Below are 24861 nucleotides of genomic sequence, written 5' to 3'. Positions count from 1 at the left end.
CTAAGTTTTTTTTTTTAATTCATTTTCCCATCTATTCATTTCTTCATTCGTTCTACACTTATTCACAAAGGGCCTATATTAGTTCCCTGCCGGAGATGTCTCTGTGACATATACTGCTCCCTGCCCAGTGCTATGTGGTTGATAGACACAGGCAGTCATATGATGTATGGCTCATGAAAGCACAGTGCTTTCACACCGTATTCTTAACAAAGAACCCATATCCAGGGGACCAACTTCTTACATTTTGTTAGAACATTGTTCTGAGTTACTTCTTAACATTGGAATTTTCTTCCTAAATCTGCAGTAACAATTTAAAGATCAGCATAACAGCCAGGTCTTGTGGCTGGTGCCTGAATTCCTAACTCTCTAGAGTCACGGGCATGAGGAATGGATGTTTAAGGCCAGTCAGGGCTATGCAGCAAGACCCTGTCATTAATGAATAAAGGAAGGAAGGAAGGAAGGAAGGAAGGAAGGAAGGAAGGAAGGAAGGATTATCCACTTTGTCCCAAACTAGCTAACTGTAGCTGCTTCTGTGTGGTAGGAAGGTATCTGGAAGGGTCACAGATTTCTCCTTAGATAGGGCTACATGGAAGGAGTCATAAGCAGTAAGGTTTACAAACAGGAAACATGGTTGACATCTTTTGGGATTTGGCTAAGGGATCTGGGTCCCTGGAGGTTTGGTTAATCAATGGATGAAACCACTGAGAAAGCTGTGGACTCTTTCTCAGCCTTGTGTCCACCTTGTTTAACAGAGTTGGACCTAAAACTCAAAGGTCTGGGCCACTAGGTCCCCCAAAAAGTTTTCTACCATGTCAGCTACTGTGCCTTGAATTCTCAAGAAATCGTCATCATTTAGACGGAAAATCAGAAGAGCTCCCTGGCTGCTCTTACGCCTCTCATCCTTCTTCTTTCTCTCCATCGCTCTCTCCATCTGTGGCTCCTTACTCTCACTTATTCTTCCTTCTCCCTGCTTTTCAAGTTTCTCTTGTCTTTCTGTAGCCCGGACACTGTCCCGTCTGGAAATCCATAAACAGAACTGTATTTAGACTTCCACAGGCTTTTATCATTTTTATAGTAGGTGAGCCCTAGGCGTCCTTGCTCCATTGACCTCTGAACCTTTATTTTCAATAAAGCAATCCATGTCATGTCCTCAGTGCAGACTCCAAGCTTCTCCCAGTGCAGGTAGCTGAGTCTGGCCTCCAGTCCGAGTCCAAAAATCCAGCTTCTTGAAGTTTCCTGGCTGCTCACGGCTGGAGGGGGATGACATCAGAGGATGACTTAATCCTGGGAAGGTTGAGAACTTCGGTACCCTATAATTTAAATTTAAATCAGTGAAATAACAAGTCAGCAGTCACACCTCACATTCAGGTGTCTTCCCTGCCTGCTCTTACTTAATCCTCTCAGCATTCCTATGCCACAGGTAATAGGCAGGAATTATATATAACCAGGTAGGAGAGGGAAGAGTTCAGAAAGGCAAATGGATTTCTCCACAGTTGAGTGAGAAACTCCTGGTCTTGATCTCCATTCTAATGCTGTGAAAAGACACCACAGCCAAGGCAACTCTTACTTGAAAAAGCATTTAATCGAAGACTTGATTACAGTTTTAGAGGTTTCGTCAGTTAATATCATGGCAGTGAGCATGGTGGCGTGCATGCAGATCTGATGCTGGAGGCATAGCTGAGAGTTCTCCATCCTGATCCACAGGCTGAAAAAGAAGACAGAGAGAGACTGGGCCTGGCATGAACTTTTGAAACCTCAAAGCCTAACACCCCCAGTGACATACTTCCTTGAACAAGGCTACACCTCCTAATCCTTCTAATCCTTTCAAAGAATTCCACCCCCTAGTAATTAAGCATTCAAATATATGAGCCTAAAGGGAACATTCTTCCTCAAACCAGCACACTCCCATGATTGTATTTTTGGAGAGACTAGTCAGCACTGGAATGTAGAAGGCAGCCTTTAGCTGATCTGTGCAAGTCCCTGGGTTTTGTGTCTTAACACTGGGTGGGGACAGAGGAGGGGAAGGCAAAACAACCAAAACTAGATTCTGATAGTATGATGTTATTCTTAGGAGGCATCCATCCCATTCGTCTCCCCCAGTTTTACATGGTAAAGTCTCCTCTGTGCAGTAAATGTTCTCTACTTAGTGCTGTGCTGATTTGGGGATGTGTGTAATATCTCACTGCCTACGGGGGGGGGGGAGTATACTGAGCCCGTGAACTGGCACACAATTCCTCTTCCTTGATCCTTGACTATGTTTTTGACTCAACCCCCCCTTCCCCACCCCATCTGCCTATCTCCCATTTTTCTGGGGTGTTTGTCCGGCCGTGTTTCCTATCCCATGGCATGGCCTTCTATGCCCTTCCCTGCAGCATGACCTGACCACTCTTCTCAGTGGAGGTTACTCTTGCTAAAATTTGTAGATCTCCATTGAGCTCCTAGCTTGGCTGGCATTCTGGAAGTTGATATAAAAGCTCTCCTCTCTAACCGCCTCATCTTTGTGTCTCCAATCCTTTATCTGTCCTCCATTACATAATTCCAGCTTACTCAATTATTTTTGAATGAATGAGAGAACAACTGGCTAGGTATTTTTGTAGGATTTAAAAAATGCAGATTTATAGGAAATTCCTAGTATAACACTATGGATGTATTTCCTCATTAAGCATGACATAGGTACCTTGTTAACAAAGCAGATAATGGTCAGTCTCATAGAAGGTGGCTTAAGGTAAGTGTGTAACTTTAAATATGAAGCTTTTCTAAAAGGTTTTTCTGGGACTCTAAACCTTTTCTAAAAGGTTTTACTGCAAATCTAACTCAGCAGTAAGCATGTGCATCTGTATGCTTGGCCTTTTACATAAAAATAAAAAAGATGAATGGGTTTAAAGTTACTTGTGACAGTGAGGCAAGCTCTAAGTTCTTGCATTCATTGCCTTGGGGACTGTTGACTCTAGGAGACTTAAAGACATTGCATGTTTTCTTTCGGAAATGGGAGGTTTTCTCGAAACGGGAAGGTTGGACAATCTCTGGGTTTAATATTATCATTATGCAGACACACATGCATGCACACGCACACGCACAGCACCATAGGGAGACTACTATTTGGGGGAAGTAAAGGGACCAGGGCAAGGGAAAGTGATGAATGTCAAATATGAGCAAGGCATAATGACACACATACATGAAAATATCATAAATAAACATTATTGGATCAAAGATCTTAATGTAAGAGCAGAAACTGTTGAAGAAAACGCTTTAAGATACAGGCATAGGTAAATATTTTCTGAAGAAAACTCTAGCCACTCAGAAGAGAAAAACAGCAGCTGACAAGTAGACCCTCATGAGATTGAAAAGCTTCTGCACAGCAAAGGAAACAGTCAATCCCAAGCAAAGAGCCTACACAACGGGATAAGAATCTTAGGCAGACGTACATCTGACCGAGGATTAATGCCTGGAATATTAAAAAGAACTTAAACATCTAAACAATGAGAAATCAAACAATCCAGTCAGCAAGAAGACTAGTAAAGTGGGTAGCCCTTAAAGTATGAAACACAAATACCCAATAAGCACACAAAGACATTCAGCCTCCGTCCAGGAAAACACAAATCAAAGCTGCATTGATAATCCATCTTACTCCAGTCACAATGGCAGTCACTAAGAAAACAAAACCAAACAACTAACAGCAGATGCTGGCGAGAATGTAGACAAGGGGGGTGGCGGGGGCACTTATGCATTGATGGCATGAATTTCAACTAGTCCAGCTAATATGCAAATTAGTACAGAGGGTCCTCAAAAAAAAAAAAAAAGTTGATCTACCATATGGCCTGGCATTGCTGCTCTTGGGTCTTTACCCACACGACTCCCGCTATACATACTATCGAGATGCTTGCACATCAGTACATGCATCCCTGTATAAAATTCCATTCAGCACAGCTCCATATAAATGCAGTTGATTTATAGATTTATGAAAACTCCACATACAGTGAATGTGTATACTAAAACTAAAAGAGAAAAATACAAAGATTTTTTTTTCTAAGTAAACAGTGATGGATGGTGGTACCTGGGAGGGAAGACACTGGCTTCAGCCTTCAACCCCACCAAGTCTGAAATTCAGGAAGTTATTTAGCACCTCCATGCTCCTTACCAAATGACCTCCATAGGTGCCAGTATGCGGGTATTTGGTCCCCAACTATTTGGGAAGGTTACAAAACCATTAGGAGACGGAGCCTTGTAAGAAGTGAGTCACTGAAGGCAGAGATTAAAGTTTTATGTCTCTCTCTCTCTCTCTCTCTCTCTCTCTCTCTCTCTGTGTGTGTGTGTGTGTGTGTGTGTGTGTGTGTGTGTGTGTGTCCAGCTAGTTCCAGCTAGCATGCATCCCCTCCATGATGGACTGGGTCCCCTTGAACCATGAGTCAAACAAATCCTCTCCCCTGAAAGTTGCTTTTTGTTCCAGCAAAGAAACAAAAGGAACTCCTGAGCAATTGACTTCTGTTTTCTAGACTCTAATCTATACATCTCGGCAGTGAGGAGGGACACATTAAAGCATGTCTAAAGTAACGATGGTCTCAAACTCCAAATTCTGGGGTTTTCTTCCTTTCCCCTTCTATTCTTTACTTTTTCCAACTGGGGGAAAGCCAACTTCTTGGCAGTTATCAGAGAAAAATAGAAAGATGCTTTATGGAAGGTACATGTCTGTCCCAAGCACTGAGAACCTCTGGAAAATATCTCCACAACACAAAATAGGGCCTCACATAGTAAGACTCTTAAGTAATAAGATCATCATGTAAAAATGTATATTTCATTTTGAAAAATGATCCAAATGAATTGTTAGGAAAAAATAGGCCTTTATTTACTTACTGCTATTGTTTCCTGTTATGAGTGTTTATTTTTCTTTTTTTAGTATTTATTATATTCTCAAGAATAATTACTATATCAGTGAAATAAATATGACACGTATGTAATTTTAAAAAGCTAAAGAGAAATCTATTATTTTGTATGTCTTTAAAAATTAATTCTTTAACAGAGGGCATCACTAGTGTATGTCTTGCTGTTTCTAACTAATGACGATGGTTCCTAATTTGTTCATTTTATGCCTTTCTCTAGTTGATTGGGGCAGAAAACAGGAGTGACCTCTTAGAAAATATAAGAGACAAGGCAGGATGAATTCCACCATCATGAGAAGGAACTCCGTGGAACTGGGCCAAACCCTCTAGAGCAGATGCAGCTGGTCCTTCTGGCTGGGGACCTGGGGTCCATGATGGTGGTATTTGGCACTGGATGACTTTATACTCTAAACAGATGTGCAAGGCTGTTTGTTGTTACACCCTTAGATTTCTTTTTCTCTCGGTACTTGACCTATAGATTCAGAGGAGATGGAAAATGGCTGGAGGAAGAAGCAGGTGCCCCTCCCTCTTGTCAGATACAGACAGAGCATTTATGCAGATAGCCGCAGAGCTTGCAAGATAACCTCCTTTCCATGGAAAGGCTGGTGCTTATCCAAACCAGGAACCACCTTTCCACTTAAGATGGGTGTTACTCAGTTAGGTGGCTCTGGGAGAGCCCATGAGACTCCTTTTTTTCCCACAGACATATTTGAATTACGGTTTTTCCATTCATAAAATGAGGTAGTTGTTCTAGATGATCCGGGGATTTTTTTTTCCCCCAGTTTTCAAGATCCCCGATTTCACAGTTAGTTCACTCCCCATTGTCCCTCTGTTTGTGTGACAGAATAGGAAGTGACCTCACCCCACTGCTGAATGGCAACTATAAATGGAAAAATATATATGTTTGAAGGCTGACACCCCCTCCCCGACCCTGGGATGAAATAAGTGAGCATCCATGTTCAAGGCCAATGACTGAAGACTTACAGGAAAGCATGCAATTGTCTGCCAGCAGAGCTGCTACAGACCCAGATCGCTTAAGCCAAACAGCTATTCATACATCGTGTTTCAGAATAATGGTTCCAGTGCTCAAGAGCCTCATCTTAGGGTGATATCACAGGAATGTCCAGACAGTGTTTTCTTTAACTCCAGGAAGAGCGATTTAGAGGAAGGGTCTTGCCACATGTGTCCAGCTGCGTGTTTTGTGCTCTTGGAAGCAAATCATTCTATAAACACAGACGTGAACCAGTAACAAAAGCTTATAGTCATTGCAACCTCGTGTATATAAGGCATCAAATTAACAACTACTATCAAATTTAATGTAATCATAAACCAGACAGCAACATTTTATTTGCATCAGAGAGCCAAACTCTGGGAGTTCACCCTTGAGTGACTTGAAATGATTGGAAACTGAGTTGTTTGCTTAGAGTTTGAAATATTGTTTAGTCACACTGCTCGCTGGTGCCTGTCATTGATCGATACAACTTTGCACGTTTAACACGTCAGTTATTGCCAATTAAGAAAAATCTCCTGGAAAAAGAAATCAAGTCTAAAATTTAATGCGCCTTTTTTTTCACGCCAGGATACAAGAGTGGGCTCCTTGCATCCAAAATAGTCCTAAAATGATTTTGAGGGATGATGGTTTAAGGTGGGAAGGTGCAAATCAGTCATTTCCTTTCTTCTACCCCACAGAACATCCTTTTCTCTCCACACTGCATACTCATCCTGGAAAAATGTAATATGCCTGGCATGGAGACACATTCTTGTCCCCCTGCTTTGCAAAGCTTGAGGTGTCTTCCGGAAAGTCCTTGACTAGTCACTGCATTCCCAACCATGTGCTAATCCCTGTTCTTGGAAGCAAGCCTTTCTCCTTATCCTGCTCTCTGGATATCCAGAGAGCTGAAGTATAGAAGAGAGCGTTCCATGCAAGAGAAATGCTCCCTAAAGGAAGTTGGCAGTCTCTCGTGTAGATTGTGCTTCCCAGTGCAGATTCAGGCCAAGGTCAATACTCTCCTGGCCTCTGACTACAGATTTTCCTGTCAGATATCTTTCCCCTGTGCCACTGTGCTTTCTTCCTTTTCAAACTTATGAATCACAAAGGAGAGTCCATGGAAATTCTTTTTATAGAAATAGACGTATTGCTTCTGTGCTTGCCTCTCTAACTTGAGGGCAGAGAGATGAAGCAGGGTCATGCGTTGGAAGCCTACACACAACTAAGGTAGAATGGAGGCTCTGCTGCCTTTTTCTGGAATCTGAATTCTCATATGGTCTCATACGGACTGATGTAATGAATGGAGTACATTCGAACACAAAACCTCCCCAGCTTAAAAGAGTTCCACTGAACATTTTGAGCATTGAAAGTCTGTCCAAGCCACTGCCTTCATAGTTGGCATCTGAAGTGTCCCTGGGTTCATGTGTGGGCTTTCTCTTCTTTTTTCACAGGTTGCTGTAAAGACAGGTGTCAGCATGACTGAACGCTTTGACTGCCACCACTGCAATGAGTCTCTGTATGGCAAGAAGTACATTCTAAAGGAGGAGAACCCGCACTGCGTGGCCTGCTTCGAGGAGCTCTATGCCAACACCTGTGAGGAGTGTGGAACACCCATTGGCTGTGACTGCAAGGTAGCTGCCTGCTGACCCTTAACAACTTCCCTTGGCCTTCCGAAAACCCAGCTACTTCTCAGCTTCCTGGTCCTTATCTACCAGTATGCTGTGTCTCGAAAGCCCCCTTTGGTGGCCTTAAATCTCTTACCAGGCAGGGTAGAGCTGCTCTTTCCATGACCCAGTCACTGCCCATTAGACAAGTGCCTCGCCAAGCTATGTGCTTGGTGTCCTAAGTCCACAGTCCCTGTTCTGGTTACTGGGGCTCTTATCTAACCCCACCCTTCCGGGCAATGGTAAAACCTTCTCAGGGCGGCACTCTCTTGCCCCTTCTGTTTGCCTCTTGGTGACTAACAGGGAACAGGTGTTGCCTAGTCAATATTTGATGAGCGAATGTATATAAGCATTATCTAGTCAGCCCCCTAGATAAATGGAGCCAGAAAAGCAGCAAAGTCCTTGGGATACAATGGGCTCTTTTCCCTTTGGGTAGAAGAATGGGGTTTGTATTTCAATTATACATTGAAGGAATCAACAGCTTCCCATACATGGCATAGCATGGTTGACAGAAACCTCTTCATCCCTGCTAAATGACCAGTGATGGAAGATCACACATAGCCTAAACTGTCACACAGGGCAGGGTCTGTCTTAGTTAGCTTTCCTTCAACCTGACCACAGACAAACAACTTCTAAGGAAAGTTTACTTTGTCTCAAAATGTGAGATTTTCCAATTCTTGGGTGGTTGGCTCTGTCACCTTTGGGCAGCACACCATGGCAGGAGCATATGACAGAGAAAGCCTCTCCTGTTATGGTAGTAAAGAAAGCAACTGGGATAGGATAGGGCTAAGGACCCAGTAGTCCCCTCAAGGACACATTCTAGTGGACACGCCCCAGGCTATCCCTCCTGAAGTTTCTACCTCTTAGCAGTTCCAAGCTTGATACCAAGACCTTAACCTTTGGGGGCACATCTCAGACCCCAACTATAGTAGGGCTCATGCAAGATTCTTGTTATCTTTACCAGCAAATGCACTCCTAGATCACCCCACAGCCACAGAATTGATTAAAAAATGGAGCTTCTTTGGAGTCCCTAGGGAATTCCCAGCTTCTAGACTCAAAGGAAATTCATGACATTGTCCTTGTACTGTGTAATTTCGGCTATCAGCACTTTGTATTCCTCTGGGATTTTCACCACTCTCTTCCATGACTAAAATATCAATATGTAACTTCTGACTGTGTCAGGCTCCGTGTGCTGTAGGAACGTTCTGCCTTGTCCGATGCATTCTCTTTACTCATTCTTTTGTTGTCTGTCTCCTAGAAGGGAGTAGTCAAGTAGGTGTGGCAATAACTTCTGTTGCTAGGTATCTAAGCATCGAGGAAGAATTTCTGTCTGCAGAGAGAAGCTTGCCTGGGCAGAAATGAAAAATGTGGATCTGGGTCACTCAAAACCAACCTGCAGTCAGGTAGCTTTAGCTTCAGAACTGGAACGCTGTACAGAGTGTTAGAGGAAACTTAGCAGTTGTGTCAGGCAAATGTAAAGTGTTCAGAGGGTTGGCTACAATAAGCAAACAGTTGACTTGATCCATCGAGAATTTCCTCCTTTCTCTACTTTTTTGCTGGTATAGGTCGTGTTCCAGGTGGTCAGTGTTCTTAGTTTCCATGTTAGCTTTTCATCGTGGTGGCATAGATCATTAGTTTACAAAGAGAAGAGTTATTTAGGCTCTCGGCTTTCGAGGGTTCCCTCCGTGATTGGATGGACACATCACTTTTATTGGGGACTGTACCAAGTCAATCGTAGTGATTGGTGCACAAGGGAAAACCTCCTACTGTGTGATCTGAGAAACAAAGTGTGAGAGAGGCAGGAGCCAGGGGGTCATAATCCCCCTTTTAAAGGGCCTCTCTGCCTTCTGAAGGTTCTACTGCCTCTCAGTGGCTCCTGGCTGGGATATAAACCACACAGGACTGCGGAGGAAACCTGAGACCAAACGATAGCAACCTCTCTACTAGTACGATGGGCCAAGCAGAAGAGCTCAGCTGCCAGTCTCACTGCTTTCTGTTTAGGTGTCTCATAAGCAACGCGATCTCCAACCGTTACTTGACCCCTCTGTGTTCCTGTCCACATCTGTGAAATGGGAAATTGGGGATCTGCTGAGTGGGGTTATTATGATTAGTGTTCTCACACAAAGTCCTCACACTGAATGGCAGCTGTGATATTGTAAGCCCCATGCGTCTGTCTTCTCTCCAATTCCTTTTCCCGTTCTTTATGTAATGCTTTCTGTAACTCACGCTTCTCAGAAGCCTAACCTCTCTGTTCATCTTCATGGAGAAAATACGAGTAAAAACATCCATGTGGAAGACAAACTCCTAGACAGAGACAAGAAATATTTTATAAAAAATTTTATCCAGGTAAGAAATAGTTAAGTTGGAAAGAGGTCTACATATCGTTCTGAGGAAGAACTCCAGTTTAAAGGGAAAAAAATGTGCATATCTGGGACTAGTCATCCCTGACTGATGACTGAAGTAAAAACAAGACATAAGTCACTTATCATTCTCCGGAATTATTTAATGGAAAGACCCTAAAAGCCAGTCTTCCTTCCAGAGGCATTTAATGCACAAATAAACAAGACTCTCTACAGGGGCCAAAGTCAACAAGACTGCTGAAGGGGTCAGAAGCTAGCGCACTGAACTTTTCAACCCACATCAGCAACTTGAGCTCAGTGGGCGTGGGTCCTGCTCTGTGATTTTCCTCATGTGGGAGCAAAGAGATATTGGGTTGAAGTGAGACCTTTGCAGTAGAGCACTTATGCTGTTTGCCGTGGTTTTCATGACTGGCAAATGCAGTCGTGTAGTTGAGTTTGAGGGGGAAGCAGTGACAAAAAAAAAAAAAAAAAAAATTCTGTTACTTCTGGAAGTAAAGCCAAAAATTATAACAGAAAGGTGAGGTGCTTAACTGAGCTGCTGGCCGCTCGGTCTTGTTACAGCAGTCCAGCTACCGTACACTGTGCTCAGCTCTCTGGAAGACACACTTATCTGTAAAATTTTAAGATATACTCATGCCTCCGTGAGTTAGACTAATTTTCGAAGTAGTGACTAAATTTTAAATGAGAGAGGTGAGTCTTGCCAACCCGTTGCTGTACCTAGTTTACATACATTTATTTGTTTGTCCCGGGGCAGCCACGTAGACATCCTCCTCTTCTCCATTCTGCTCCTCGAAATACCATGATACCCAAGAGAAGATCATGGATTCTGACCACCAGTGAAATAACTGAGGAGTGACAAAACAAACATCATTTTATCATCCTCCAATACTATACATCCTTTTTAATTTTTCTTAGATACCAGTAGATGCTGGCAAAAAAAAATCAAGAAAAATAGACTGCCCACAGAGAACTATGCATTTGAAAATTAATAACTTTAACAAAGGGCCTCAGACTGAACAGACCCACTAGTCCACGTCTTTGCAAGATAAGTCCTGATGCTAGGCAGTCTGCCATGTACCAGTAGACCCTGAGAGGGGGCCGCGAAGCCAACAGTCATAGAAAAGAAAAGATACCTGCAGAAGAAGGCTGGCAGCTAAGACTAAATTTAAGACTTAGCACCTGCTGTCAAGTTGCTTGGGCCTGAGAGTTGAAAATTACTCTGTTGCACAATCTAAGAACTTCTAGGCCGCCCATAGATAAGGACGTTCTGATCCCATCTATGTAGAAGCCACTGATGCTTAGAAGAGCTGAAGGTCTTACTGAGAATTGGCACTAGAAAGTAGTAGAGAAAGACTCAGAAAGTTCCTAACCAACAACCCATGCTCCTTGCCCTCCTGAAAAAAAGCCTTGGCCATGGTCTTCAGGTCAGATAAGGACTCTCAATGGTCAGTCCTGTGAATAACAGATGTTTGGCCTTGTCCTTCTCTTGGATCCTGTCTGATGACAATGATATGGTGCTGGAATGGTTGTATGGTTCCTGTCCAGCTTCCTGATGTTACTGAGGCAGACTCATTGTGTCCCTTGTCCCTATCCACCATGGTATGCCACTCACTGAAAGAGTGAGCTTCTCAATAGAGTTTAATTCCATGAGCCTGTGGAAACTCAAGAGGAAGTCCCCAGGGCAGGGTTGGAATAAACAGGGAGTAGATGATTGTATCAAACTTCCTAACTTGTAGCCATCAAATCCCTTACTCATGCATTACCTCTATTCCACCGAAAGTGAGCGATGGCAGCAGTCGTGATCCAGGTGGTTGATTCAGGAGCAGGAGCGCATACATGGGCTTTACTAGTCACTCAAGCGGGACACAGTGAAGTGGTGGTGGAATTGGTACAAATCCTTCCCACCAGAATATATTTTCTCACTTAATATTGGAAGGTTTTTAACAGAAGATCTAGGAGGTTCTTGTTTGGTGATTAATGTGTGAACCCTAAGATAAGACTCTAGTTCTTACATACCCAGGGAAGATCTAGATCCCTATCCTGTTTTAGAAAGTTCTTGAGCACCATTAGAGTAGGGAATTGTTAGAAAAAGCCGTTAATCCTGCTGACATGATACAGGCCATTTCTGCAGCCTTTCTGGACCCTTCTCTGGCGAGCATACTACTCCATTCGTCCTCCCTTTTGCAAACTCGATGCTTAGTATTTGGGCTGACTTTCAAGTCTTTTTTTTTCCCTCTTTCAAAAATATGAGATCTAGTGTTGGGTGTGGTGGCTCATGCTTTTAATATCAATACTCCAGAGGCAAAGGCAGGTGGATTTCTGGGAGATCAAAGCTATTCCAGTTTACAAAGCAAGTCCTAGGCCAGCCAAGGTTACCTAGTAAAACCCTGTCTACAAAATTATAACAACAATAAAAATTTTAAAATGTATCAAGTTAGTGCTCTTCAAATTAGGATGCCATTTATTAATATTATTAATTAATTGCATGTGTGTGTGTGACTATAGACAGATGTGAGTTATTGTGTATTTGTATAGATGTTAGAGAATAACTCTCCTGGGAGTTCTCCCGGGAGTTCCTGAGAGTTCTGACTTACAGGATGCAGATCTGTATACAAGCTTCTCTACAGAGGGGCCATCTTTTGGCCTGATTTCTCTGTTCTTAATGAGTGAACTACCTTTATAGATTTTTCCATGTAAACTCTGTCCACAGACTTTGAAATGAGCACAGATATCATGGGTGCAAAAGTTCTGCTTGTCCTAGGTTTCACTCCAAGGTTCCTGGCGGACACCCGAAGTTGTCGTGATTTATATGAGCAGCAGGACACCCTACAGTCAGCATGATAACAAGTCCGCTGCAGATAGCTGCATATACAAAAGAATGATTCATATCCCATCTGGGACAAAGTGGGATTCCTTGAGATTTTGTCATGCTCCTCAGAACATGTTGCAACTTTGAACTTAAGAATTGTTTATTTCTGGAACTTTCCGCTAATAATCTAGTGTTATGGTTGGCTATAGGTACCTGAAAACATGGAAGTTAAAACTGTAGTAAAGGGTGAGTATTGGGTTTACTTGGACAGTTTTTTTTTTAAAAAAAAACCACTTTATCTAAAGGAAACAATAATTCAGGGCCTTCGGAGTGAGGAATAAAGCTGGCTGACTGGGTTCCATAAAGAAAAGAACTCTCTGGTTAAGAAGCGCCAGACGTCATCCTGCAGTGGTATGCTCAAGGCAGGACCCTGAAGCAAATCTACCTAGGCTTACACACCTGGTTCCATCTTCAACAAGCCGTGTGACAGGCGCCAGCCCTGTCACCTCTGAGTCTCCATTTCCGTGTCTGTCAAACGATGTTGCTTATCTCACAGAACTGTCAGGGAAACTGACAGTGTGAGGGAAGATTTCTTCTCTGGGACAGTGTGAGGGAAGTTTTTTTCTCTAGGACAGTGTGGGACAGCCATTCTTTCTCCCGCTGTCCATTCCTCCAGACTTCATTTGCGAGGGTCTGAAAGAACGGAGTGGAAACAGGACCAGCCTGTAGTAGAGAACACCTTTGCAGCATGCTGGGTGTGACGGATCCTCTCACACTCTGAAATCAGTCTGCTCAAGAAGCAGTTAGTTTGCGGAAATGACAGTCAAACATCGCCTAGCCTGGGTGGAGGAGGAGATGTGGGAAGGCGACTGGCTGCACTAAGGACCCTGCTGCCTCGTGCTATAGCCAGCTACAGGGGCACGGGGCTCCCTTCAGATCAGACTCTCCCAGGGCTCAGCTGAAGTCCTAACGAGGGCACAATTGGAGGGGAACAACAAGCGTGTCCTAGATAGGGATGTTCTCAAAGTGAACGCTGTCGTCTGAAGTGAAGTGTTTGTGCTGTTCTCCCGTGTGGATCACATTTTACTGCAGTTTATGACCTTTCTGTGAGCTCAAGATTAGCCTTAGTGGTTTTGTTTTTGTTTTTGTGGGAAATATAAACTATCTTTCCCCTTCTTTTTCCAATCTCTATAGAAAACTTCTGTTTCTACCTCTGTCTCTCTGTCTCTCTGTCTCTCTGTCTCTCTGTCTCTCTGTCTCTCTGTCTCTCTCTGTCTCTATCTCTGTCTCTATCTCTGTCTCTCTGTCTCTTTCTTTCTCTCTCTCTCTTTCTTTCTTCTTTCTTTCTTTCTTTCTTTCTTTCTTTCTTTCTTTCTTTCTTTCTTTCTTTCTTTCTTTCTCTTTCCAGTGCTGGGGTGAGCATAAGGCTTTATGTATGCTAAGCCAGTTCAAGCAACCCTGCCCCTTAGCCTCTAAATGTTGTCAATGCTCATAATGTATTATGGTCCTCCTCAGTATCTGGAAGAGATTGTGGGTGTAAAATCTCTTTGAAAGGGATCAAGTCTCTTATACAGAGTAGTACAGCATTTACATGTAACCACACACAGCCTCCAATATTCTGTAAACTGTCTCTAGATTACTTGTGATACTCACTGCAGTACGATACGATATAAAGAATTGGGTTGTACTATTTAGGGAATATTAGCCTTCCAAGGTATGAATGTTCAACACAGATGAAATTTTAATTTTTTTTTGTCTGTGGTTGATTGAATCCAAGGATTCAGAATCTATACATGTCAGAGCCATTTGTACAAAACATTGGAGAAAAGCAAACGAACTAGTCAACATTGGCATGGAGCTAATCGTGAACACCAAACTTCTGTTTGGAGCTGTGAATCTAAGGAATAGAAAGATCACTTGGCACCGGACCTTTATAATAAATATTTGGCAGGTAGTGTCAAGCATCGGTCAGCTTTGGCCTATTAATTTTTGAGTGGTATTTTTTTTTTGAACTGTCTCTCTGAGCCCTGGGAAATCCTGGGACTAAAACTCAAAACACTGAAACCAAATGGGCCTGGAAGCCTCTCTGTGCCCTGCAATCTCAGTCACATCTTCTCACACGGCCCTTTGCCCACTTCCTGATTAGCACCGTAAGCTGGGAGACTAGGTTGAAGTTGAGACAGTATCAAGTGACCTCAGACTCCTAAAGAACACAGCCTGAGAGCCCCAGGAATTGCCCAGTGACCTCATCAGTGAGGTGTGGCTTTAAAGAAGCGCAGAGGCTCTGTGTTGGCCAGGGCGCTGGCAGACTTTCACAGGACAGGTGAGATGTGTTCTCTGTGTGCGGCCGAGCAGATGGAGGTGTACAGGTGCTATAGCGAGCCCAGGCTGGGTGAGCACGTTGGGAGTGATTTGGAAAGGGTAGACAATGATGTGCCACCTTTAAAAAAGAGAATATGGAAGCACAGTTTGGTTTGTTCAATCAGTAAAAGTGGAGATTTAGGGATAGGGTTTGGGGGGATGCCTGGGGTTTTGCATCCTTGGGTCAAATCTATTCATGCATAAGCATAAACCTTTGTCTCACGGGGTTATTGTATGGTTCAAAATAGGCAAGTAGAGTTTAGAAACACATTGTTAGATTATAACAACCAAGGGAAGTTTAAAAGCACTCTACAAAATTAGAGTGCTGGAATTCTTATGTTTTTGGTTGTGAGCCTAGCCTTTAACGGCTGAGCCATCTCTCCAGCCCGAGTGCTGGAATTCTTACTGTGGACCTTTTGAGATGTTAACATTTTTTAATAGGGTGTGGTAGCTCTTGCTTGGAACCCTAGCTCATGGGAGTCTAGGAAAGAGGGTGCTGAGTTTGAGACTTGGTCTCTCCAGTAAGCTAAAACACAAACAAACAATAAAAACCCCAAGAAGACACAAGAAAGAAAGAAATTCTGATTTCCATTACCATCTCCGCATGGAAATTTAGTGTCAGTGAGTGACATCTTCAGGCCATCGCTTTCGAGATTGACTGAGTTGGCATTCACTGGACCATTTCTATGTAGCAGAAGCTGCTGCCAGCGCTTTGCGTGCGTCTACTGTTTCAGCCAGTAGCAGGCACCTTCCTTCTGGTTGTTCAGTAAGAAGTCTGAGGCTGAGAGGCCTAGTGCTTGCCCTCAGCCATGCAGCTGGTTAGATGGAGGATGGAGGGTATAAAACTAGCCTGGCTCTTGGGCCCCTGAGCTTAACTGTTGAGTCTCCTGCTTCTGGGATCTCAGGGGTACCCAGCCCATAATAGCACTAGTTATGTGACATGCACGAGGCCCTCCTACTGCCTGCACATCCCACATACTCTGATGTTGAGCTAGGAAGCCCGTCATCACTTCTAGCGGGAATGGGGGAAGGGCCAGTCTGATCCCCATCCACACTCCCACCTCCAGAACTTGCCAGCAATGGTGGCACAACCCTGTATGGTGGGAGTTTTCTTTTCCGCCCACCAAATTCAGGCATAAAGTCAGAGGTTGACATTTAACTTCAGAGAAAGCATTTTGCAAGGGTCCACAATTCGCTGAAGAACAATACCCTATGCTCAAATAGTATGTAAAAGCAAAGAGTGTTTTATTCTGCACAAGTCCAGCATGCTGGGGTCTCCCGTTACCAAGATAGAGAGACAACCAAGTAAGTTTGCAGGACCGATTTAAAGCACATTAGGGAATTCCGGGTTAGGTGGTCCTTATCTCACTTCATCTCCTGGGACACTCCATCACTGAGACATGGGGGCTGGAACCTGTTGCTAAGGATACAGCTGAGGAAGTCTGGAAACTGCTGCTGACCCTTTGTCCTGCCTCAGGCCAGGTAGTGGGGCAGCTTCTGAGGCCCAGACTTGCTTAAAATGGCCCAGTTCTTGGAAACAGATTTAGATCTAGTCTCCTTAACTGCCAATTTGAAGCCTGCCAAGGAATTAGCTTAGCCTTCTCAACTTCTGTCAGAAAGGTTTTAGAATGATCAGTGTGCACTAACTATGCTATCTGTGGTGAGTGTGTGCATGCGCGAGAGAGACAGGTGAGTTCGGGAGGCCTCTGGAAATGCGCCCTGAGAGCGCTGCTCACAGGAAGTCAGCTGGGAGAGCTCTGCCTGACTCTTCATAGGCCTCCTGTGATCTCCACGTGCCTGACTTGGCTCTCTGAGTGGCATGTGACAGGTCCATCTAAAGGATATGACAGTGCTCATATACAAGGTCAAACTTTCAAGTGTCAGATGACCGTCAGCAAGACAGATTTAAGTCTGTTGTGTTTTTTGTTGCAGAATGGTTCACTGCGGGAAGAAAAAGGAGCTCCCGTAAAACCTTAGACCAGCTAGAGCCTTCGGCTGGCTTCTCTGCAAATGTCTCATTACACCAATGCACAGGACTCTGTCCTTTTAGGGACTCAATAGCCCGTGTGGGCACTGGCGACATCTGGTGGCTTCACTTTCAAGATGTAGTTCTGGTTTTTCGTTTCGTTTTGCTTTTCATTTCTAAAGGTTACCTCAAAATGCAAATCTCCTCAACCCTTGAGGTGGTTTGAATGAGGTGTCCCAAGTCTCAAACATTTGAATACCTGGTTCCCAGCCGGTGGTTGTTGGAAAGGGTTAGGAGGTGTGGCCTTGTTGGAAGAGGTGTGTCTCTGTGGGTCCATTTACTTAAAAACCTCGCCTTCTCCAGTGTGGGGCAACGAACCTGCTGCTTCCAGACTGGGAGCTCAGCCCTTCTCACTGCCATGAATTTGCTCCACAGTCCTGGCTTCTAATCCTCGAAAACTTTAAGCCCAATTAAATACTTTCTTACATCATCTTGATTACGGCGTTCTGTCATAGTGAAAAGTAACAAAATTGTGCCACTTTTCCTCGCTAATAAAAGGTGACCCCTTCATACGTGTGCAGTGCCTGCTCCCTGAGCTGAGTTGCTGCCAGGTGACAGTAGGCCACCTTACAAAAAAAGGCTTCTGACCTCTCTCTTTTGATTCTGTCCAATGTTGGCCCAATGGGAAAGCACTCTGCAGTCATTCCACCAAGGATCCTCATTGGTGGGATGATGTGTTACAACAGAAGGCCAGCTAACTTCTAAGAAAGCAACCTTCATTTGGTACGGTTTCCACCGAACCTGACACCGCCTAGCTTGCTTCATGCCAGATAAGCCGCTGCGAGCAGGCTCAGGAGTGCGTCTGCGCTTCAGGACTGACTGTATTTCAGGGTTATGCAGTATTGAGAGCTTACAGCATGGTCCCAATTACCATCATTTACCGTGCGTATATCTGCAGTTCATTGTTTATGTTTGTTTTATTTTGTCTGCTACTTGGCCCTGTAAGGGGTTTAATTTTGAAGGTGGGGTATGTGTATGGAGAAAGTCCAGGTTATACCTAATCCCAAATGATACCAATATATGTATATGACATATCATATAGTGATATACATTGTATGAGCTTACTAGTATGTAGTGACTTAACACATGGACAGATGGTCTCAAATTAAAGCATATTATACTGCATTTCACTTATCAAAACATACAACAAAGTACATATAATCTCCCCACCATTTTTTTTTTCTTCTAAAATTACTTTCAGTATTTAACCTGCAAAAGACAGGTTTGGGCTTCTGCTCTCTCACTCCCTACTCTCATCATACATAGACTGATGGGAGTCCAGCATATGTGTAAGCCACGTCCCTGATCCATTTCTACAAAGGACCAACCCACTGACATGCAGTGAGCTGGGTTCAGGGAAGCGTGAGCCTCACAGGAACAAGGCCTCCTAGTTCAGTGTCTAAGAAGGGTTTCTAGTGCTGTGAGAAAACACCGTGACCAAAAGAAACATCCAGGGGAGGGGCTTGTTTCAACTTACAACTCTCAGACCACACTCTGTCACTAAAGGAGGTCAGGGCAGGAACCGATACAGAGACTGAGAATAAGTGCTGATTGCTGGGTTGTCCCCTCCCCTCCCCGAGGCTTGCTTAGCCCGCTTTTTAAATAGCACACAGGACCACCAGCTCATAGCAAGTTGGCCCTTCCCACATCAATCATCAATCAGGAAAATACAGCGCAGGCTTGTCGACACGCCAATCTGTCCTCCCCCCCCCCCACCCCCTCCTTCTCCCCCTCCCCCTCCCTCTCTTACCTACACACTCCAGCAGTGTAGTGCACCGAGGGCCCCTGTGCTGTGAGTCAGACAGTCCTGCCTCTGACTGTGTGTCTGCCTCTCCAGGACTTGTCCTACAAGGATCGCCACTGGCATGAAGGCTGCTTCCACTGCTCCCGGTGCGGGAGCTCGCTGGTGGACAAGCCGTTTGCGGCCAAGGAGGAGCAGCTGCTGTGCACCGACTGCTATTCCAACGAGTACTCGTCCAAGTGCCAGGAGTGTAAGAAGACCATCATGCCAGGTCAGAGCGCGCGCCTTCTCCATGCGCACACGGCACTGAGCCAGCTTAGGGATGGGCTGTGCCGTGGGACTCTCAGTGGGCCACAGACTCTGGTGATGATGCTCCAGTGTTCGTCCCTGAGCTACAGGATACGTTCTCAGATGCAGGGGTGTGACTGGGCGGTGACAGCGCACTGCCAGCACTCGGTAGGCAGAAGCAGGCGGATGTCTGAGTTTGAGGCCAGCCTGGTCCTCAGAGCCAGTTCCAGGACAGCCAAGGCTACACTGAGAAATGCTGTCTCAACCCCCCACCCCACCCCACTCCCGCAAATGAGGGGGTGGGAGAGGAGTGAGGTGTATCATTAGGAGGAGTGGAATCTCTAAGTGGAATTCCTATTCAGTCAGCCCTTGGTATCTCAGGGATTAGGTCCAGCTTCCAAGACTCAGAGGTTCTCAAGCACCCTATGCAAAATGCCCAATTCTTATCTAGAACATTTCCGCAGTTATTTAAAATCATCTGCAAGTGCTATATGTACACGGTTATCCTGTGCGGTGTGAGACATGTTGGCAGACATCTCTATAAGTTATCTATGGATACACTTATTTCCCTTGGGGACTCTTGATCTGCTGCTGTTGGTTGGTTGAGGATATGCAGCAGCAGCTGTGGCTAGAGAGAACAGCCAGAGAAAGAATGCCAGCCGTTCCCTGGAAACGCGTCTTCTCCTCTGCCTCACTTCTCCCAGGACACGTGCTGTTCTGCCCTGCTTGCCGGATTTATACTCTGTTATTTCCAACAACTATGATTTGTGCGCTGGTGTGCCAGGACTGGCCAAGGGCCACATGTTGCTTAGCTGAACCCTCTGCCTGACCTCATGAAGTTATGCCCTAGATAGACAGATAGACAGACATCAAAAAAGGACAGAACCAGAACTGGGTTAAGAACTATATGTAATGATAAGGTGTCTCTTTTTTTACCTGGAGAAGATGAGTCTCTCTCTCTGTCTCTCTCTGTCTCTCTCTCTGTCTCTCTCTCTGTCTCTCTCTCTGTCTCTCACTCTCTGTCTCTCTCTGTCTCTCTCTGTCTCTCTCTCTGTCTTTCTCTCTCTCTGTCTCTCTGTGTGTCTCTGTCTTTCTCTCTCTGTCTCTCTGTCTCTCTGTCTGTCTCTGTCTCTCTGTCTGTCTCTGTCTCTGTCTTTCTCTCTCTCTGTCTCTCTGTGTGTCTCTGTCTTTCTCTCTCTGTCTCTGTCTCTCTCTGTCTCTCTCTGTCTCTCTCTGTCTCTCTCTGTCTTTCTCTCTGTCTCTCTGTGTGTCTCTGTCTTTCTCTCTCTGTCTCTCTGTCTGTCTCTGTCTCTCTGTCTTTCTCTCTCTGTTTCTCTCTCTCTCTCTGTCTCTGTCTTTCTCTCTCTCTCTCTCTGTCTCTCTTTCTCTCTCTCTCTCTCTCTCTCTCTCTCTCTCTGTCTCTCTTTGTCTTTGTCTCTCTGTCTCTCTATCTCTCTGTCTTTCTCTCTCTGTCTCTCTCTGTGTGTGTCTCTGTCTCTCTCTGTCTCTCTCTGTTTCTCTCCCTGTGTGTCTCTGTCTCTCTCTCTCTCTGTCTCTCTCTGTGTGTCTCTCTCTGTCTGTTTCTCTCTCTCTCCCTCTCTCTCTCTCCCTCTCTCTCTTTCCCTCTCTCTCTCTCCCTCTCCCTCCCTCCCTCTCTCTCATCTTGGCTTTGTATAGGAAGAAGGAATCTTTTATTTGTAAAAAGTGAGTGGTAGACCGTGTGTAGCAGTGAACACCTTTAATCTCAGTATGCAGGACACAGAGGCAGGCAGATCTCTGTGAGTTAGAGGCCAGCCAAGGCGAGTTAATAAAAATATATGGAGGATGGCTGTACCTCCGTGGTAGAGTGCTTGCCTACCATGTGGGCTTGATCACCATCACAGCAAAGACGCACATAAATACACATAAGAAAATATGGGATTTAAGAAGCAAGCCTTATCATACACACGATGTAAAAATGGACACAAGAGCAGCTCCGAGAACCTGACCTAGGATTCTGATGTCAGGCAACTTAGAAGGTGGTATGATTTAGAACATGGTACTAGCACAGGTGGTAGGCTCTGGGCCAAGTAGCTTCCAGCATGTGTCATACTCACACATGGAGCTACTGCTGGACCTGCTGGCTTTGTGTAGCGCCTGGATGAATACACAAAGCCAGCAGAGAGTATCATCCTTCCGTGTAAGTGTCAATAGGAAGCATAGGCTCTCCCCAAAGACTAGGTAGGTGGAAGCAGCAGTAAGCAGATCACTTGGATGCAGTGGGATGGCAAGCTGATTGAAGATAAAGACAAGTGTGAGCAGATGGGCATGTGGGCTCTGAACCATTCATGTGGAGGAAGGCGGCTGACAGATCCTGTGCAGACAGTGGCCCAAGCGAGGTCATCAGGCGCCCCCTAGTGGACAAACTGGGTATAGTCCGTGAATTCAAATTGCTTTCAAGGCCAGTATGTTAATACAGTCCTGAACCTGGGCAGTCAGGAAGCTGAGGCAGGAAGACAGTGCATCGTCAGCCTGGACGGACGGCACAGCTAGATTCTATGCAAGAAACTAAATAATTTAAAGTATCAAGACAGCCTCTTTGAAATTATACGGGGGTTTAGAATCGAGGGGAAGCAGATCACCAGGTTTATCCATTCTGTGGCCCACAGGATTTGCACATCCCAGGATAGCCATAAATGGCCGCTAACGCGTTTGTAGATAGCAATAACATATTGCTGTATCAATAGGCTACATATATTAAGTAACCTCTAAAGTGAGTGCGAGAGTTTTAAAAACATGAGTTAACCTTGGGATTCTGAATTTTAAAGTCCATACTGAGAAAGTGACCCATGCTTGTGGGCTTGGTCAAAACTTCTTAATGTATTAGCTATTAGCTATTTTAGCACTTATAGTATTCAATTATTCATAATACCTGTAATTTTAACTCAGTTTTGGAACTACTTAAGAATTTGAAGTTTGTTAATCAAAGAACTTTTAGGTAAAAGCTATCACATAATGTTAAATTTGAAAGTGAAGCCTAGAAGTTCAGTTCATTCCGCTGATAAACAAAGGCAACGTAAAGCCATTTCAAAGGATTGTTTTTCTTTAAGAATCACATTCAATGCCGGGTGGGCTGGGACACACCTTTAATCTCAGCACTCTATAGCTAGAGACACGCAGATCTCTCAGTTCTAGGCCAGCCAGATACACAATGAGTTACTATCTAAAAACAGCAACAAAAGAGTCAGGCTCACCTGAGACCAAAAGCACACGTGATGGGAGAGGGGGCAGAAAGAAAGCGCAAATGATCCTACCACCTCAGTCTTTCAAGTAGCAGGAACTAAAGGTATCACTCATCACTTTATTATTATTATTATTATTATTATTATTATTATTATTATTATTTCTGTACATATAAAAGCAATACAAATTGGGACTGGAAGGTGGCTCATTCAGAAAATGCCTGACTCCCTGCCCCTCACAGCAGTGTGTAAACTGTGAAAGCCCCATGTCAGAACAGTCGTGGAGGTGGGAAAGGGCTTTAAAGAAGTACGTCGGCAAGGTTCACACTGATCTGACAAGGTGGGTGTTGACTGATGCCCCTCCTCCCCCTACTTGCTTACTCAGTCATTCATGCTTTAGCCACACGTGGCCCTGTGACTAGCAGTCTTCCTCACACAGGAAGAGCGTCCTGCAATTGTTCTGTCACTGCCCTCACAGGCACGGGTCACAGGATGGAGGAGCATGGATTGACCATTGGGATCAAATGTGTATCCAGGCTCCAGTTCTCAGCCACAGTAATCCCTTTCCACAGATGTGTAGTGCGCCCCCATGTGGCAGGGCTACGAGAGCGCTTCATGGGGACTTGGATTTTGTTGGAAAGATGTCACCCTTTATTTCTGTTCTTTCTGCCTCACCTCAGATACAATAACCATTTTTACCAAGGGGACGGGGGGCGGGATACAAGTCCCCGAAGCAGTTAATTCCTGAAAGAAGGACGGGCTGGAGGTGGAGGGCCCACCCATTCTCTCTGGGTGTTTCCATCTGTTTGCCTTCACTGCTGTGTGAGGATCATAGGTTGTTCAGTGCCGACTACAACACCTGCCAGTGAGTGTGTCCTCATGTACAGACGAAGATGCACCACACAGAATCTGGGAGATCCCAGCCAACCTTGACAGATGACTGAGCCTGCAGTCCCAGAGTGAGAACAAGGATGAACAACTCCAGAAGGATGACACCTCTGGGCTCTACACACGTGTGGTCTATACACACACTTTCACACAAACGCTTGTAAGCATGTGTGCGTGCGCACACACACACAGAGAGATAGAGAGAGAGAGAGAGAGAGAGAGAGAGAGAGAGAGAGAGAGAGAGAGAGAGAGAGTTTGAGTCAAGGGTTTTGAGTCTGTAGTTTCAATGGAGTGAATACTAACTTTAGATCCAGGGCCACCAATGTGTCATCCTGTAGCCATCGATGTGTGAAGAACACGATGCCTAGGAGACAGTTTCGAGCCAAATTCTGACTTGTGGTGCTGTGGACGTGCATGGCCTCCTACACGCCAGTGAACACCCTGACGCTGGGCTACATCCACACACTCAAGCTCAGATCCTTCTGTGGGAGAGTGACTAACTTTCTGTTTTATTTCTGGCTTGCTTTGCTTTTGGCAAAGAGGAGGTACTGCAGAGTTTTGGGTGACAGACTGACATATGGGAAGTATTTGGGGAAGATATATGGGGCGAGAAGTAATACTTTTCCAAAGGAGATAATTAGACCTGCGGTAAGATAGATTCTTATTGCTACGACATTTTTTCTGGTTAATACGACTTTTAAACGACTGTGACACACGGTGACAGGAACAGAAGCCCGCAGCCTGAAAGCACAGCTCAGGAAGGGTGGGGAAGACAGAGCTGCATGGCAATTGGTGATACTGGAATTTTAAGCCACGTAAATTAGAAATTTAGGGCCCGAGTCGGGTATGGCAGTAGGCATTGGAACATTGCCCACCAAAGGCTGGTCCTCCCACATCAATCTTCAACCAAGAGGCTTGCCTACAGGTCAATCTGATAGGGGCATTTTTGAAATGGCGGCTCCGTCTCCCCAAGTGATTCTACCTCATATCAAGTTGACAAAAGCAGACAAACAAACAGACAAGAACAGCACAAGACTCTGTCTCAAAAAGGAAAACAAATTAAATTTTTGGCAGTCTTCTAAACAATAGCCCAGGAAAGGCAATTTGCAGTTCCTCTAGTGAGCAGGGATTTTATAAACCTCCCACCATGCTTGCAGCCTACAGCTGCAGCCCAGCCCCACAGCTGCAGCCCAGCCACACAGCTGCAGCCCAGCCCCACAGCTGCAGCCCAGCCACACAGCCACATAGTTGCAGCCAACCACGCTGTTGCAGCCCAGCCCCAGGGTCTACTTACTGCTGCTTCTGTTCTTTTTCTGGCTTTGTTCATTTACCTCTAAAGTGCTCCACCCTCTTCTGTGTGACTCTGGTGTCCCCAGTTCCTCTAGTTTTCCCTGTTCTTTAAGCCTAGGAGACCAGTGCTAGGACCTTTTTGCAGGCAGACAGGCCCTGAGAGGTAAAGGGACAGAGGACAGACTTGTGTCTGCAGAGAGAAACTGGGCTAGCTTCACACATGAGGGGTTTTTGCGTCTTAGTATTCTACACTGGCACAGGTACAGGACAAGTGGACGAGGACGTTCACTATGCAGGGTGGCTGGTTTCCTTCACTTGGCTTCAGGGACATCGTTGAGAAGATGGAGG

The 24861-nt window shown here is 45.0% G+C and overlaps 1 protein-coding gene across 1 annotated transcript in view; it reads left to right on the top strand.

Moving 5' to 3' along the window:
* Fhl2 (four and a half LIM domains 2) overlaps nt 1-24861 on the top strand; it is a 42244-nt gene that overhangs the window by 5478 nt on the left and 11905 nt on the right. The window contains exons 2-3 of the mRNA XM_032901030.1: nt 7317-7496; nt 18923-19097. Of these exons, the coding sequence (XP_032756921.1) occupies nt 7341-7496; nt 18923-19097 (331 nt within the window). The 5' untranslated portion in view covers nt 7317-7340. The remainder of the gene's footprint in view (nt 1-7316; nt 7497-18922; nt 19098-24861) is intronic.

This window comes from Rattus rattus, chromosome 4, assembly GCF_011064425.1.
Source record: "Rattus rattus isolate New Zealand chromosome 4, Rrattus_CSIRO_v1, whole genome shotgun sequence".
Classification (NCBI taxonomy): Eukaryota; Metazoa; Chordata; class Mammalia; order Rodentia; family Muridae; genus Rattus; species Rattus rattus.
The sequence above is the reverse complement of the archived record's forward strand: the minus strand, read 5'-3'. Positions and strand labels throughout refer to the sequence as shown.